The following is a 14386-nucleotide window of genomic DNA, read 5'->3' as shown; positions in this document are numbered from 1 at the left end:
AGTTGCACATAAAGTAATAGTGGAATTTGTGGTTGGTTCTATAAATTATATGGTTTTCCCTTGCTTATTATCTGAGACATTTGAAGTTTATGTAATTGCTTGTGTCTTTGCAAGGTTTAGTGCTTGCAGAATATTTGTAGTAGCCCATTTACACCATATTGTGAATTAAGCCATGAGATAGATAAACTAGCATGCATTCAAGTGAGCAAAACCTTTATGTATGGGTATCCTAACCATGCCCAAATATCTTTGCATATATTTAGAGATCAACGAGTTTTTCTACGCAAAGAAGGTTACTATTAAGGTGTTTGATGTAGTTAACCAAGTCACACTTAGTGTGCATTTTACTGTTTTTTCAGCAAGACAATTTGTCTTGCAAATTATTACTTCCACATTACTCAAAATATGGTCAACGAATTGAATAGTTACAAACTTGCTTTGTTATGCCGCTATGATCGTGGTGGAATAAGTTGATAATCTAAAGGGAACAATTAAAGAGAAAACAAAACAGAGGAATCATGACAAATGAGAAATTAAATACTTTCAGTACTTATTATTTTAAACACAGGGTAAATAATATACATAACGAATTCCCCTGACTAGATAATAATGTCCCTCCTTAACATGAGTTGTTTTTATCGTAAATTAAATGACAGAACAATCGGTGCGAATGTTTCCATTCTGTGCATTCTTGACTCCAACTCGGCCCAATTTGGTCATGGCAGCAGCGAAGTTGGCATGAAAGATATTGCTGCTACTAGCAAAGGCATTTACTGTGGCCTTGGATCTTGAGTCCGTGAAGAGAACTTGGTCTGAAGAGAAGAGGCCCTTCCCTTGCTGAAGATTCTTGAAATAAACATTGTCGAATGACCGTGGAGTGGTTGGGTCCATATCGATTGCAATCCTTGGATCCACATTCCTTGGGCACATTGACCTTAGCTGTGTTGCGTATTTCTCGTTCAGTGTAGGGTCCACTCGACTTTTGCTCTTGAAATTGTATACTCTGTTCGTGAATTTGTTGCAATGGGAGAATCCAACAGTGTGAGCACCTGTAGTGTAGAGTGAATCAATTATCATAAAGAAATTCAAACTATGATTAGCTTGACTTTTCTTTTTTTCTTCTTTTTCTAGTACGAAATTTTAAATATCCTTTTACGAAAATAATCCTACACTAAGTTATATTTATGCTGTATTTTGCATTCTTATTTAATGAAGGAATTCAAGAATACTAAACTAAGTAATGCTGTATTCTTCGACAAAACTTCCTGCTACTTTATAAAAGAATATTAAATAAAAAAATTCAATATCTTAAAAATGTAAAAAAGTTCAATACTTCTCGTATAAAAAAGTAGAGAGATTAATAATAGGATTTAAAATTATTCTACCAAACCCTTTTCAAAATATTACTTTCTGTCCATTGTTAGTACTAAATGTAAAATTTATTTATAATTGTGTATTTATTGAGAATAAAAAAATATAAATATTTATTTTGTTGATGACTACTGTGAAATATTTTTTCTACGTTTTTTAATTCACAGTATTCTAACATACAAATTTGATAATAAAGAAGTTAAACTAATTAACAACATATTGGTTGCATGGAATTCATTTGATAGTAAAGATCATGTTAAAAAAAAGATTAATTCACATATTTAGATTTGATTATAATTTGTAAATAGCATAATAAAACATGATTGAGAGTTAAAAGATAGTGGATGAAATTTACCCATTACTTAGAAACCCAATAATGGGATTCCCTTGGGAATACAGATCATGTGTTTAGAATTGAGTTATTTGGCTGGCACTCTTGTATTGGAAAGTGCGTTACCTGACAGAGCTATCATTTCAGTTTGGGTGAGGCCGTTGGCCGCAAACAGTGAATTCAGCTGGTTCAAGTTGAACTCTGCCTGAGGCAGCCTCCTATTTACATCTGAAGATTTAGATCTTAGCCCATCAAATCTTCCCAATTCAACCTCGTAGAAAGGCCCACCAGCCTGAAGAATGTGCAATTGCATTATAAATTTACAATTCAATAAAGCTTCTAATAAGTCACATCTCAAAAAATCAAAATGTTTTTCACCGGAATTAGAGTCAGCTAGGAGTAATTCATGAACAAACAAACCAGTGCAATAACATCACGGGTTGCCATAGCTAAAATATCAGCACATGAAACTTTGTTCCTGCACAATGGAACTGCATCCACTGCTTCTTTTGCTTTAATCACTGTATCAAACCCATCTCCAGCTAGTGAAAGATTATCAGGGTGATCCTTCTCTGCTTTGTTGTTTTTTGTGGATGCAACCAAAACCGAGGCATCACAGCCCTGTGTAATATTACAAGCAAAGCATAAATAGAATTTGATTAGTTCAACTAGAAGACACTGTGATGGGGGGATTTTCTCTTTTACTTTCTTTTTAACATTTATGCGGTGAATGAATCAAATGCATGCAATTGATTACCTGCACGAAGCAATCATGGAAGAAGAGACGAATGGTGGCAGGGACCGTAACAAATGTTTGATGAAACTTCTTTTTGACTGCTTCTCTGACAATGTTTTCTACATTGGGGCAAGTTTTTGCATAGTGGTGTCTACTTAACTGGGCCGAAGTAGGACACGAATAAAGACACAGACTCAAGAAAAATAACCAGACAAGTATGAGGTTAAGCAGAGCCATTTGCTGTTTTTGCAGGTAAAGGAGGACTGCAAAAAGCAGAGAGGGGGAAGTGAGTGATGTCTTAAGTGGAACTTCCAAAGAGGGGAATATATTAGTACATTACTATACGAGCCAGTTGTATTAGAATCTTTTAAACTGTTTTTACGGCAAGAAAGTTAATTTTGAATAATAATAGAAGAATGATGCACCTTGAAAGTGACAACATTAATCACGGCCAAAAAGAAAGAGACCGACACTAGTGTAGTGAGGTTGGTTCGGTTTTGATCTGCCTCCGCCTTCGTTTCAGTTATGTAGTTTTGTCCCAGTGAAATTAAATTGCTTTGCGTAAAATTGCATTTAGACTAGGGAGGGGAGGGACCTGGTTCGAATCCTAAATTCCCAAATTCTAAAATTTTGTGGACCAAAGTTGGTAAAGTGAGATATCCCTTTATCCCACTCAATCTGATGGTTAAAAAAAATATCACTAATGTTAAAACTCCTTAACATAATGAGTGAGTATATAATTATAATGTGACTTCCAATTTTTAAGACAAAATCAAATTCAAATCCAAACTTGCATCTTTTTTAATTTTACGTTTTGTTGCCTCTACTAAGGATGGAATTTCGTCATATCGTTATTATCTTTAATAATAATGCGGATAAAATGTTTTTAACTTAATACCATCACACACGTATACATGTACATCACGATGAACAATGATACAGGAATCTTTACTATTATCAAGAAATTTTAACATTTTTTTTCTTTATTTGAAAGTTATTCTGTTGCTAGCAGAAGTTTAGTTTGACTGTTGAGACACGGGTCCCTTATACTGCGTGTAATGTCATTTTTTTGTTGGATATACTTCCCCTCTTTTCTACTATTATTTGGATAGTAATATCTTGTGCTGCCTTAAAATTTAAAATCTGTCGTTAGCATGTGAGTAGGGTTATTGACCGGCCAATTGATTTGAGTATTGGATATATACTTGACGTGGTGTGAATAAGTGTGATTAGGTCTTAATTTAAAAGTAAAACCAATGTGGATTGATACTGTGTATATGATTGATCAGATTAAAAAAATATATATTATCTGTTTCAAAATAATTATTCTTTATTATTTTACACAAATAAAAAATCAAGAAAAATAATAAATAAATAAATAAATAATCATTTTATAAAATTAACCTTACATCATCATTAGTTTATTTTTAAATTTTTTTAATTCATCATTAATATATAATGGATATAAGTACAAATATTAATTTTATTAAAAAGATAAAACTATTATTATTTTGAGAAAAAAAATATTTTTTTACACAATAATTATAATAAAATAAAGGAAGGAAGTATTTAACATAACTCCCTTAAGTTAGTCATAATTAATTAACCTAAGTATCAACAAGACTGTTTTATCTCCCCATTTGAAATTACGTGCATATTTAATTTCTTAATTTTTTTCATTAATTAAATTTATTTTTAAATTCAAGTAAATCTAATCTAGCTTTCAATGTTATTCTTCCTAAGATTCTCGAATTATTATTTTTTATCTAAATATTTGTGATGAATTTAAATATAAAATATTTTTAAAAACTTATAATTTTTTTTAAAAAAAAAAATACTTCGTTTAGATTCATATATAAGTAAACAAATATCTTATATATTGGATTTAAATATAAATAAATCTAATTAGTTTTATTATGTTTAATGTTATCATTTTTAAAATATTATTCAGTTAATTTTAATTTTATTTTTAATAATTTATTTTTATTCATGATAACAAGTTTCAATCAAAGACACTTTAAAAATAACTTTATTTTTAATAATATTTTTGTCATCTATCTTATTTTGTATTTTCTTTATTTTTATTGTATTGCATAATTTATTATATTTATGTTGTTTTCATCCATATATCAAAAAGGCGGGTTTATGATACGTTTTTAATTTTATTTTTATGTTGGTCATCATTGTGCAGTTAATTAACCCATTTATCTGTGTGGGAGTGGAGGGACTAGATGGGGGGAAGTGAGTTACATTGTTGAGGGGCTTAATTTTGTAGGGTAAAATACTAAAGTGCTCCTTTTACCCAAAAAAATTAAAGAGTTTGTTATTTATATCTATATAAAAACTGTTTAGTTAATTATCACCGCGTATCAACTGACGAAACAGTTTTATCTTTTTTATTTTTGAATAAATTATTTTTTTTTCTCACTTAAAAATCCATACATTTTCATGGGACCCACTCCAACTTTTATAGTGATGAATGATCAAATTAGCATCGATAACACTGTCGGTGATTCGTATCATATAACCTTTTGAGGTGATTTTGAACTTTTTAGCCGTTTGACGTGGCATGGATAGGTAACAACGGTCGTCTGCTGTGTAATTGTTTAACTGCACTTGATCATGATAGTTAAAATAAATTACTTTTACAGAATAAAGAACTATATAAATTTCAAAAACACGTGACGGTGGGATTATTATAGTGTATGGACACGCGTGATCTTAACATTTTTTAGATTTTTAGGTGAAATGCACTTAATGCAGAGCCAAAAAAAAAAATGCAGAAGCTACTGAACAGAAGAAGCGAATGCACAATGCAGATTCAAAGATACATATGATGATTTCAGAGGATTGGATTCACTTTCCATGATTAGGCTTATGCTTCCAAACTGTTGACGATCGCGAGCTGGAGAATATTGCACATGGCAACCACACTACCAATAGAAAAAGACCCCATAAGGATATTCTCAAGTTTAAATTTATATCTCTTTCTTTATAATTTTGGTATACAATTAATTTAGATTATATGCACTGTTATTAGTGTAAAAAAATATCAATCTATTAAAAATTATGATGAGAAGTATAATTTTTAAGATAGTTATTAAAATTTAAACAAAATTATGACAAGTATTTTAAAATAATTAATAATTATATTTTTTTTATTAAATTTCCTATAATTATGAAAATACTTTACTGCTTATACTTTACTTTAAAATTTTTTATTTTTTAATTCTTTAATGAATATTCGTAAACATTAATTGACAAAAATCCTCCTTTAAAATTGAAAACAAAAGGATATTGCTGGCGATGTAATCCATATAGAACGTGACGAATTAAATTAAAGCAGTTTGTGCATCCTGTTCCTTACATTGCCCCATTGATTGTGGCAATTGCGATTCAAAAATACATATGCATACCGCAATTCAATTATCATGGTTTTCTTATTCTTACTATGGGCACCAACCTGCATAATTATTGGGTGTTCATGCACGTAAGATTATTCTTAACTCCATTTATGACTTTTCCACCTCTTTTTGCTTCCTTTATCCCTCAAACATGGCTGCTCAAGTGGAGTCCGTTGTTTTTGGTGTCCAGTTCTTATCCATTGTGGGGTGACTTTTGCTGGTATGAAGATTTAACTTTTGGGTTTCTTGGAACTTTTTCATAGTGCTTTTGCTTTCATCTCTTTTAATTGTCGTTGTCTTGCAGCAACAAATTATTCGTGTTGTTTAAAAAAGAAAAAAACCCCCTAGTCTCCCCTACAAAAAAATACCCTTTGCTAATAATTTTTCTTCTTCTAATTAATAATGCATATACACACACGCAGAGAGACGCACACACTGTGTGTGTATATGTTTCAACTTATCTTTCTAAAAAAAAAAAAAGCTATTTTTATTCTTTTATAGGAAGTTTCAAATTAAAAGTAATAATCAGGTTTTTAACATATACTAATTTAAATATACACTAAATTGACAATACGTACATTCAGATATTTTTCTAGGAAGAAAGGAAAATTTATTTTATGAATTACAAGTAATGTAACTAAATGAATTGCTAGTAAATATAATAATTAGAAATATAAAATGATTTTATATCAAGCCAGGATTTGTATAATTATTTGATATAAAATTATAATGCGTTAATTAGAAAAGGGCATGCATGCATCCTATTCCTAGTCTCCTTGCCACAACGAAATTAAAGTTCAAGAAATTTCCATTATATTAAACACACAATGTTATTATTAATGAAAGTATTTACATAGATTACAATTATTTTAGTGACTTGATAAAGTTGAGTAAACAGTAATGGGGATAATATTATATAATAAACACGATGCCATTAATACAAAAATATTCTTGAAAGCTTGTGTTGTGACTTCTGGGCTATCAATTATCATGCACATAGATCCGGCCATCTCTGCCGGACAAAAAGTCTTCAGCAACCGAATGGGAATTGGCTGATTCAATCGGTCATTTTCTCTGATAGTAGTATAAAGCTAAGACTAATTGAGATTCAATTTCAAGGAAATATAAAGAAAATAGTATAAAAACAATCAATTTCAAGGTAATTTGTTGATAAATACTAGTAATACATAATTTTATTACTCATTATGAGGTGAGCTTTTTTTTTCAATGTATAGAAAAGGTAAGTTTTTAAATTCATCCTTAAAAATATGAAAATTATTTTGGTCTCCAAAAATAATTAATTTAGTTCTTTAAAACAATAAATGTAAAATACGTACTTTGTTCTTTTATTTTTTAAAACTTTTAACACATTTTTTTATAAAAAAAATGGGAATCATGCAGTAACTTTATTAATCCTGATAATATTATCAGTAAGCTTTACCAATTTCTGGAAATATTAATTCAAACAAATGAAAGGTTTAGCATTAAGTAATTATTCTATTTGGTTTGAAATCGAAGTGTCTTTCTTGTTTTATTAATTTGGACATCGCTAGTAACAAGTAATCAACAATTATCTGCATGTGAAGTGTGAGTTGTAATGAACACATTATATAATTAGTCTTGGCTTAATGGTTGGGTTAGGGAAAGTAATTATGTCAATCATTTATACATTTCGAAGCTAATAATGTCCTGTGAAAAAAAAAGGCAGAATATTATGAGAACAAATATATAGTTATTTAAAATTTTGTGCCTTAATTATATGAATAAATGTTTTAAAATTTTATATGAATAATACAAATAATAATAAACCTTTCTATTTCATATGATAAAAATTAATAAAAATAAAGTAATTTTTTTCTATCCAAAATAATCAAATTAGTATTAGAAGATTTATAATCATTCACATTATTTATCAATTGAGTTAAATTTTCTTAATAATAAAGTGAAAAAGTTAAAGAAATTCTATTCAGGATTTAGTATGTTTTATGGTTCCAAAACTTTTTAGGAATGTTACTTTTAGTTTCTAAATTAAAAAATAATCAATTTTAATTTTTATATTTTTCTTTCGTTATCACTACTATCATGTATCATAATTAAATGAGGTGAAGATGCCATAATTATCTTGATAGTATTCCCACATTATCAATTAGAATGACATGATGTCCAAATATAATTTTTTTGGTCAACTATATTTTTAGTATGTTATATTTTTTATCACATTCACTTAGCTCCTCAATATTTTTTTGGCAATCTTAATCCTTAATCTTTATCAAAATTCACTTATAGTTTCTTATCATTTTTTAAGCAGACTTAATCAGTCAATTATGTTAGTTATTAGTTTTGATCCCTTCTATCAAATATATCTATTAAGATATTACTTGATAAGTGAGGTGACATTTCATGTGGAATATTAGTTTAACATAATAATATGATAAAATATTATTAGTTTAAGAAAATTTTTAAGTTCTAATGTGTTATAAATTTTTTGACAGTGTTAAAGTGTCATAAAATGATTTGAAAATATGGAAAAGTATTATTATTATATATATATATAAATATATTTCTTAAATTATCCTTCTGTTCATATCAAATAGACTCAAAACAATAACCAGAGCCAGTATGCCGTTTCGCGTCTAGGTGTTTGCCTTTTCCGGTTCTGTAACTAATGGACCCAAATTTAAAGTCTGTTTCTATTTCTGAATCCAAGACCCATGCAAATCGAATAGTCAGCAATGTGGGCTTTGCTTTTTCATTTAAGATTTTTTTTTCTTTTTATGATAGTTTTCTCAGTTTTTTTCCTTTGTCTTTTTGATAAATTTGGCTCGTCGCCTGCTCCTATTTTTTCATAATATTTTGAAACTCAGTAGTTAGTACCCCTTAAATTCATTTTGAGTGTTAATTAAATTATAAAAAAATCTATTACAATAAGTCAATAATGTTCTCACATATCAATAAAATATTAATTTTGAGTGTTTTAGCTTTATCCTTGTATTTCAGTAAAGTGGATAGCAGATGCTGGGTAGGTAGAATACTTCGTTAAAAAAAGTCAAATAAGAATAATCTGTAAAAGTTAATAATTAATATTTAGTTTTATCTAAATTTGGGAACTTGGATAGAAGTAAAAATTGTCATTCGGGTCAGCAGTATTTTATTATAGACAAAAAGGTATATTCATAGAAAATTATTTTATCTTATTATTCAAACACACCCTCCATAAGTTATTAATTTTGATAATAATTATCATAAAAATCACAATAAAACTAATTTTTAATTAATTGACTATATACATGTATACGGTCAATTAATTAAAAAATAATTTTATATTGACAATACATATTGATATATAATGGTTGTACTGAAGTTAAAACCTATAACATCATGTTTATTAATCAATTTCTACCATTAGGCCAACCTAAGTGATTCCAAGTGTGTTATAATGAGGGCAAAATATTATTATTTTTAGAAAGTCTTTTTCAAGTCTAGGAGACATGTTGCACAATTTCCTTTTTATTTCTTCATTATTTACCTTTATAAAGATCCATCCCAATAAAAATGTAAAAAATTCATTTCATAGGAGACAAGCATAAATGTAAAAATGCATAGGACATTTTTAATTCGGAATAAAAACAGTGTCACACTGCTCAGGAATATATACCTGAAAAAAAAAGAGACATAAAAAATGAAAGAGAATAAAAGTGATAAATAGCATGATATATGCAAAAATAGGACTGTAACAACTGTGAATTTAATTTACAAACAAGCTTTGGCATCAGCATTAGCATATTTCCTCCTCCTCGATTTAGCTATGTTCTTCATAGGCATGGATCAAGTGGGACCGAACAACAGCATAAGCCCGTGCAACTCTGGCTTTTCCCTTTAGGACACCCATAGCATAGGACCCACTGCTCCATACAAATGCACCTTTCTGCCCCGGCAACGCGTGCTTCCATTCCATGTCCATCTCTCTCAATTTCCCGGACCTACATTTTCTCTAACCTTCTTGTACTGTATAATCCACATTCTAAAAAGAGATAAGCCCAACCTAACAAGCATGTGGTCACCTTGATAAGAGCCAACATACATACATGTATCTAATCTGTATTTTTCATTACCTTTTTTTCCCACATATTCCCATGGGATGCATGTAAGTTGTTTTATATAAAGTATGTCAGGTGTGTTATTGATGAGTTTGACTAACTACTGTTTTGTCTTGTTAAGAAATTAGAAAAAAATTTATTATGAAATTATAGAAAAATATAAAAAGATCATAAACAACACAATATTTTGTATGACAATAAAAACATTTCTACCTTAAGAACACCCATTAATATTTTCTATTATTGATTAGCACATAAACATCAACTTACCAGTTACCACACACATGGCCAATTAACGTCTACAATCATTGCGCTGGGTCTTTGTGCCAAGTCATGCTAAAATCCCGTCAAACAGCATACTGTATCTATATTACATAGTGAATTAGTGTTATTGATACGATAAACCTATCATTGCTTGTCCTTTTTTTAAAAAAAAATAGGCACCAATTAATCGTACGGTCAGGATCAACTTGTCAGCGGAAAAGGAGATGCCAGTGCCACCCAAGTTCTTTAGTATAAGCAGCACGCTTCAATTGAAATTTGTTTATTGTTACTATAATCGGGATTTGAGACACAGAAACTAAGGTGCATGTGATTCACCTCAGCAGACTAAGCTGTTCTATTGATGATTTGTCTCGTGATCCTAAACAATTATAAAAACTAATACTCCTATGTACTAAGTAATGAATTATTTCTTCTTTTCTTGACAGTTAATTTAATATGCCCGCATTGCTGGACCTGTCTGAAGCATCTCCTCCATAAAACTTGAATCACATTGGTCAAGGCACTGGGGTTTGTTTGGCATGCCTCAATCCTCATGCAAATAGCACTTTGGTTTCCGTGACTGTCTTTCAGAGAGAATCTTAAATTCTACTACAACGGTTCAGTTGTATTATTATATTTTTTAATCTCCAACAGTATACATAGTATATACTGACGATTCTGATATGGGAGTGTGAGAACAGAGTAGCAGAGAGTGTTTCTCAAACAAACAAGGTTGTCTCTGAAGTTGTTGCGAAAGGAGGATCTTCTTGCCTTCGCTTGAGAGAGTTCTTTTTTGTTGTCTTCCTATACAGGACAGAAAGTGTTATGGTATCTTCGGTTCATTCTCACAGGTCAGAAGCTATATTCTATTTCTTACAACTTCTTGTGTTGGAGTTCAGTGAATTTGTGTCTGTTAATTAGGGGAAGGGGCTCTTATACAATCAATTAATCCAATGTTCATGATAGAAGTTCTGTTCCGTATTCTTTTTTAATTTCTCCTGCTGATTGTGAAATTTATACACGTCTCCTTCGTCCCCTGTGGCCTGCTTGCAAAGCCTTTGCTTTATCCCAGTCATTGAGTTTTTGCCATTTGCGTAACTTCAATGAGCGTGCGAATATTAATTTTGTTAGAATTTGATATCATGTCATTGGTGTGATAATTTATAAGTCAGGTTGTAACATTAGATTGGAGCGTGGGTATATATATAACAAGATCCCCGTGAAAATGTCGCTTAAGATTGAAGTTTGTTGTCTCATATACGAGGAATATGGTTTGCAACCTTAATTCAGGATAAAAAAAATAAAATCAGTTGTTATTTGTTAAACAAAAGAATTGCGGAATTACTTCACTTTTTAAAACTTTTAGAGTAACAGAAGCCAATTGTCTTGAGAAGATTTAGTAAAGAAAAAAAAATTCAAGTATGAAAAGAGACAGAAATTTAATGATGATAGCAGGTACCAAGATAAATGAGAGAAAGGAATTCGTGAGTGTTTGGGCTAAAAAGTCAAATGAATAGGTTTCTGTAGGGTCATGACTTTCTTTTTTTAAAAAAAAAACAAAAAAAAAACTCGGTATTCTTCCACAGGAAATTGGGAATTAATTTGTTGAACTAGTGAGATTTATTTAAAAGATTAACTTTTTAAAGCAGAATTAAGGGCCACGTGATCAAACCCTAATTGCATACTGTACTTAAGGAAAATTATTTGTCTACCATGCTATTTAATGATATTACATTAAGCATTTTTAAACTGGGCGTATGAAAAGAGAAAACATTGCGTTGATTAACTATTAAAATACTGCAGCAATTGGAAGCATAATGTGAATAATGACATCATGTCTATATATTGAGCTATGCGGAAAGTTATTATGGTAGGAAAATTCGACAAACTAAAGGTATCCGAAGATTTTTTTTTTTCTTTTTTTGTTGTTGTTGAGAGTTTATTTCATTTAATTGTGGTCCAAAATCTTGGAAGGAGATAAGCAACTGAAGTTGATGTCATCATTTTGATTAGGCTTCAAGGCTACTCTATAAACATTTTCATTGATCAACTACTTTCTAAGTTAGGATTTTCCTCATTTCAGCTAAACAGTGGTAACTAAAATGGAGGTGAAGTGATACCATAAAAATGCATGCCTGAACATTCCAACAAAAGTAGTTAAGGTACACTAGCTGAACTGATCTCCGATGGAGAAGCTTATTAGGCCATGCGATAAAGAATACATGAGAATTACCATGCTAAAACACCAAGACACTTTCAAAGAACAGGTACTAAATCTCTTTCTGTTACTTTGAGCCATTTGTCCTCAATCAGTGTCAATAGAGTCTTGAGTGCCCTGAGAATGTTTTCAGGTGTACGAACTTCACCGTTTGTATCGGATTCAGAACATATTGATGAAAAATATGGAAGCCACTAGAGGTAATGAAGTAAATCAACGAGGATGGAACTTAAAAAACGTGATTAGTTTAACTCAAAATGGTTATCATAAAGGCGCGCAGCAAAATCCTAAGTTGAACTTTGATCTTGAAAGACCTGCTAAGGAGGACATGGCAGAAGCTGACAGCGATGGAGTTCTGGAGGTTATAAATGAGACTGAGATTGAGCTGACACTAGGCCCTTCAAGTTACAAACGTAAAAAAGTGGAGACACCACTAACTTCAGATTCGGCACATAGGTTGTCTTCTTCTTCTACTGGATCTAGCCTTATAAACAAGACAAGATTGAAGACCCGTCATAGCAGTTATTCAGCTGCAGAAGAATTAAGTGGAGGCTTAATTGGCCTTGTCCATGTGCGACATTCGACCGCAGGGTGCCAAAGTGGAATTAGAAGGAGTTATGAAATTGAAGAACGATCAAGAGATGAGAGAACGAAACAGCCACCTTGGTTTTTTCAAGTATTGAGTCTGAACACGAACTAAAAATATTCTAAGGTCAATGTGATGTATATTCGATTACTGTTTAAGACTAACTTTGTGAATGATGTTTCTGTTAAATTTTCTTCTTAGTTACCAAGTGTTGTGAGGGTATGATGATGTCTTGTATAGAAGTTACTTGTTTTCATGGTTAAACAAGCCAATTATAATTCCGGAATCACATATGACTGATATTTCTTTGGTCTTGTGACTATTCATATTTACATCATAATCTTTACCTCCGAAACCATGAAACATGGAGCTAATATTGTTAGCCCCGTACCTGAAAGAAGGCTATATATGCTAGTATCCTCCTTTATTAATCAAATCATTTAATTAGGTTCCCACCTTGAAATTCTGCCTTTGTGGAGAGCAACTCTGGATATATAGTAATCTTTCCATAATGATAAAATTCGTCCAACCTTCCTACTTAGTCCTAACTAACACTGGGGCGTTTCTCACAGTGCATCTCTCCAAAGCAATTGAACTCATACAGCTAGTTGATTTAGTATATATTTGGATTCAAGTTGTGTAACTTAAGTTTGGATGAAAATTCATTTTGCAAACTGAGTTTGTTAAAACAACTCTCTTTTTCCTTCCATTTCAAAATGAGTTTTAAGGCAAAATTGTAACAAAACTCAATTTAAAATTAGACTCAACTGAAAACCAAACAAGATGGTTGGTTTTTCAGTTTTACTTTTTGAACATAATTTTAGGCTTTCAAACTGAAAACCAAATATGCACTTAGTCTACTCTAGATTGTGCTTCTAAGGAGACAAACCCGTGGTGACTGAAGATGCTTCTGTCAATGTGAAATGGAGAAAAAAAAATTCAAGGTTTTTTCAGCTCATGCTTCAATTGTACGGGTTTCATATGCAGATTGGTGAAAAAACTACGTAAGTTGTGGGTGAGGGGTCATTCCAAATAGGAGACGTGATAATATTATTGTTGCTTATGGAAACATATTAGGTAGGTACGCAAAATTTATTTTCTCATTAATCTGATTTTATTTTCCATGATGATTCATGAAATTACAAGCCAACAAGAAGTAGGAGATCTAGTTCCTGCCTAGTGACTACCATCAAATGAACAGCATATTCTCTTCCAAATACTTAAACATCTTTTAACATGTTCTGGTAAGGTTTGTCCCAAAACATCAACACCGAACCATGATCTCTTTCTTTTCATCATGATTAGGCTTTAGACATCAACACCGACAATGCAAGGCTGTCACTTGAACTATTAGTCTATTATTCCCTTTACCGAAGCTT

General features: G+C 30.8%; 2 protein-coding genes across 3 annotated transcripts; one reads left to right on the top strand and one right to left on the bottom strand.

Moving 5' to 3' along the window:
- Window positions 1-516: 516 nt before the first annotated feature.
- On the bottom strand, window positions 517-2768 carry LOC114422307 (peroxidase 51-like). The gene is made up of 4 exons (XM_028388603.1): window positions 2460-2768; window positions 2123-2323; window positions 1829-1994; window positions 517-1049 (listed from the first exon to the last, which is right to left on the bottom strand). The coding sequence occupies exons 1-4, from the start codon at window positions 2673-2675 to the stop codon at window positions 646-648; spliced, it is 987 nt and encodes a 328-aa protein (XP_028244404.1). The 5' UTR covers window positions 2676-2768; the 3' UTR covers window positions 517-645.
- A 7877-nt stretch (window positions 2769-10645) lies between these two features.
- LOC114422291 lies at window positions 10646-13309 on the top strand. 2 transcript variants are annotated; one of them, XM_028388584.1, is made up of 3 exons: window positions 10646-11054; window positions 12287-12470; window positions 12555-13309. In XM_028388584.1, exons 2-3 carry the CDS (start codon window positions 12390-12392, stop codon window positions 13119-13121), a joined length of 648 nt encoding a protein of 215 aa, XP_028244385.1. In that variant the 5' UTR covers window positions 10646-11054; window positions 12287-12389; the 3' UTR covers window positions 13122-13309. The 2 variants fall into 2 exon arrangements, with proteins under 2 accessions (XP_028244385.1, XP_028244392.1); XM_028388591.1 differs by lacking the exon at window positions 10646-11054 and adding an exon at window positions 11994-12097.
- Window positions 13310-14386: the final 1077 nt, after the last annotated feature.

The sequence above is a fragment of the Glycine soja genome, chromosome 1, assembly GCF_004193775.1.
Source record: "Glycine soja cultivar W05 chromosome 1, ASM419377v2, whole genome shotgun sequence".
Classification (NCBI taxonomy): Eukaryota; Viridiplantae; Streptophyta; class Magnoliopsida; order Fabales; family Fabaceae; genus Glycine; species Glycine soja.
Note: the sequence above shows the minus strand (reverse complement) of the source record. Positions and strands in the feature narration are given on the sequence as shown.

What these genes read in the sequence shown, in the direction of transcription:
- LOC114422291 (XM_028388584.1), top strand. Translation starts at nt 12,390, where the DNA reads ATGGAGAAGCTTATTAGGCCATGCGATAAAGAATACATGAGAATTACC. An exon ending in AAGACACTTTCAAAGAACAG is followed by an intron (nt 12,471 to 12,554) that starts GTACTAAATCTC and finishes GAATGTTTTCAG; the next exon opens with GTGTACGAACTTCACCGTTT.
- LOC114422307 (XM_028388603.1), bottom strand. Translation starts at nt 2,675, where the DNA reads ATGGCTCTGCTTAACCTCATACTTGTCTGGTTATTTTTCTTGAGTCTG. An exon ending in TCCATGATTGCTTCGTGCAG is followed by an intron (nt 2,324 to 2,459) that starts GTAATCAATTGC and finishes AATATTACACAG; the next exon opens with GGCTGTGATGCCTCGGTTTT. An exon ending in TGAAATGATAGCTCTGTCAG is followed by an intron (nt 1,050 to 1,828) that starts GTAACGCACTTT and finishes TCTACACTACAG; the next exon opens with GTGCTCACACTGTTGGATTC.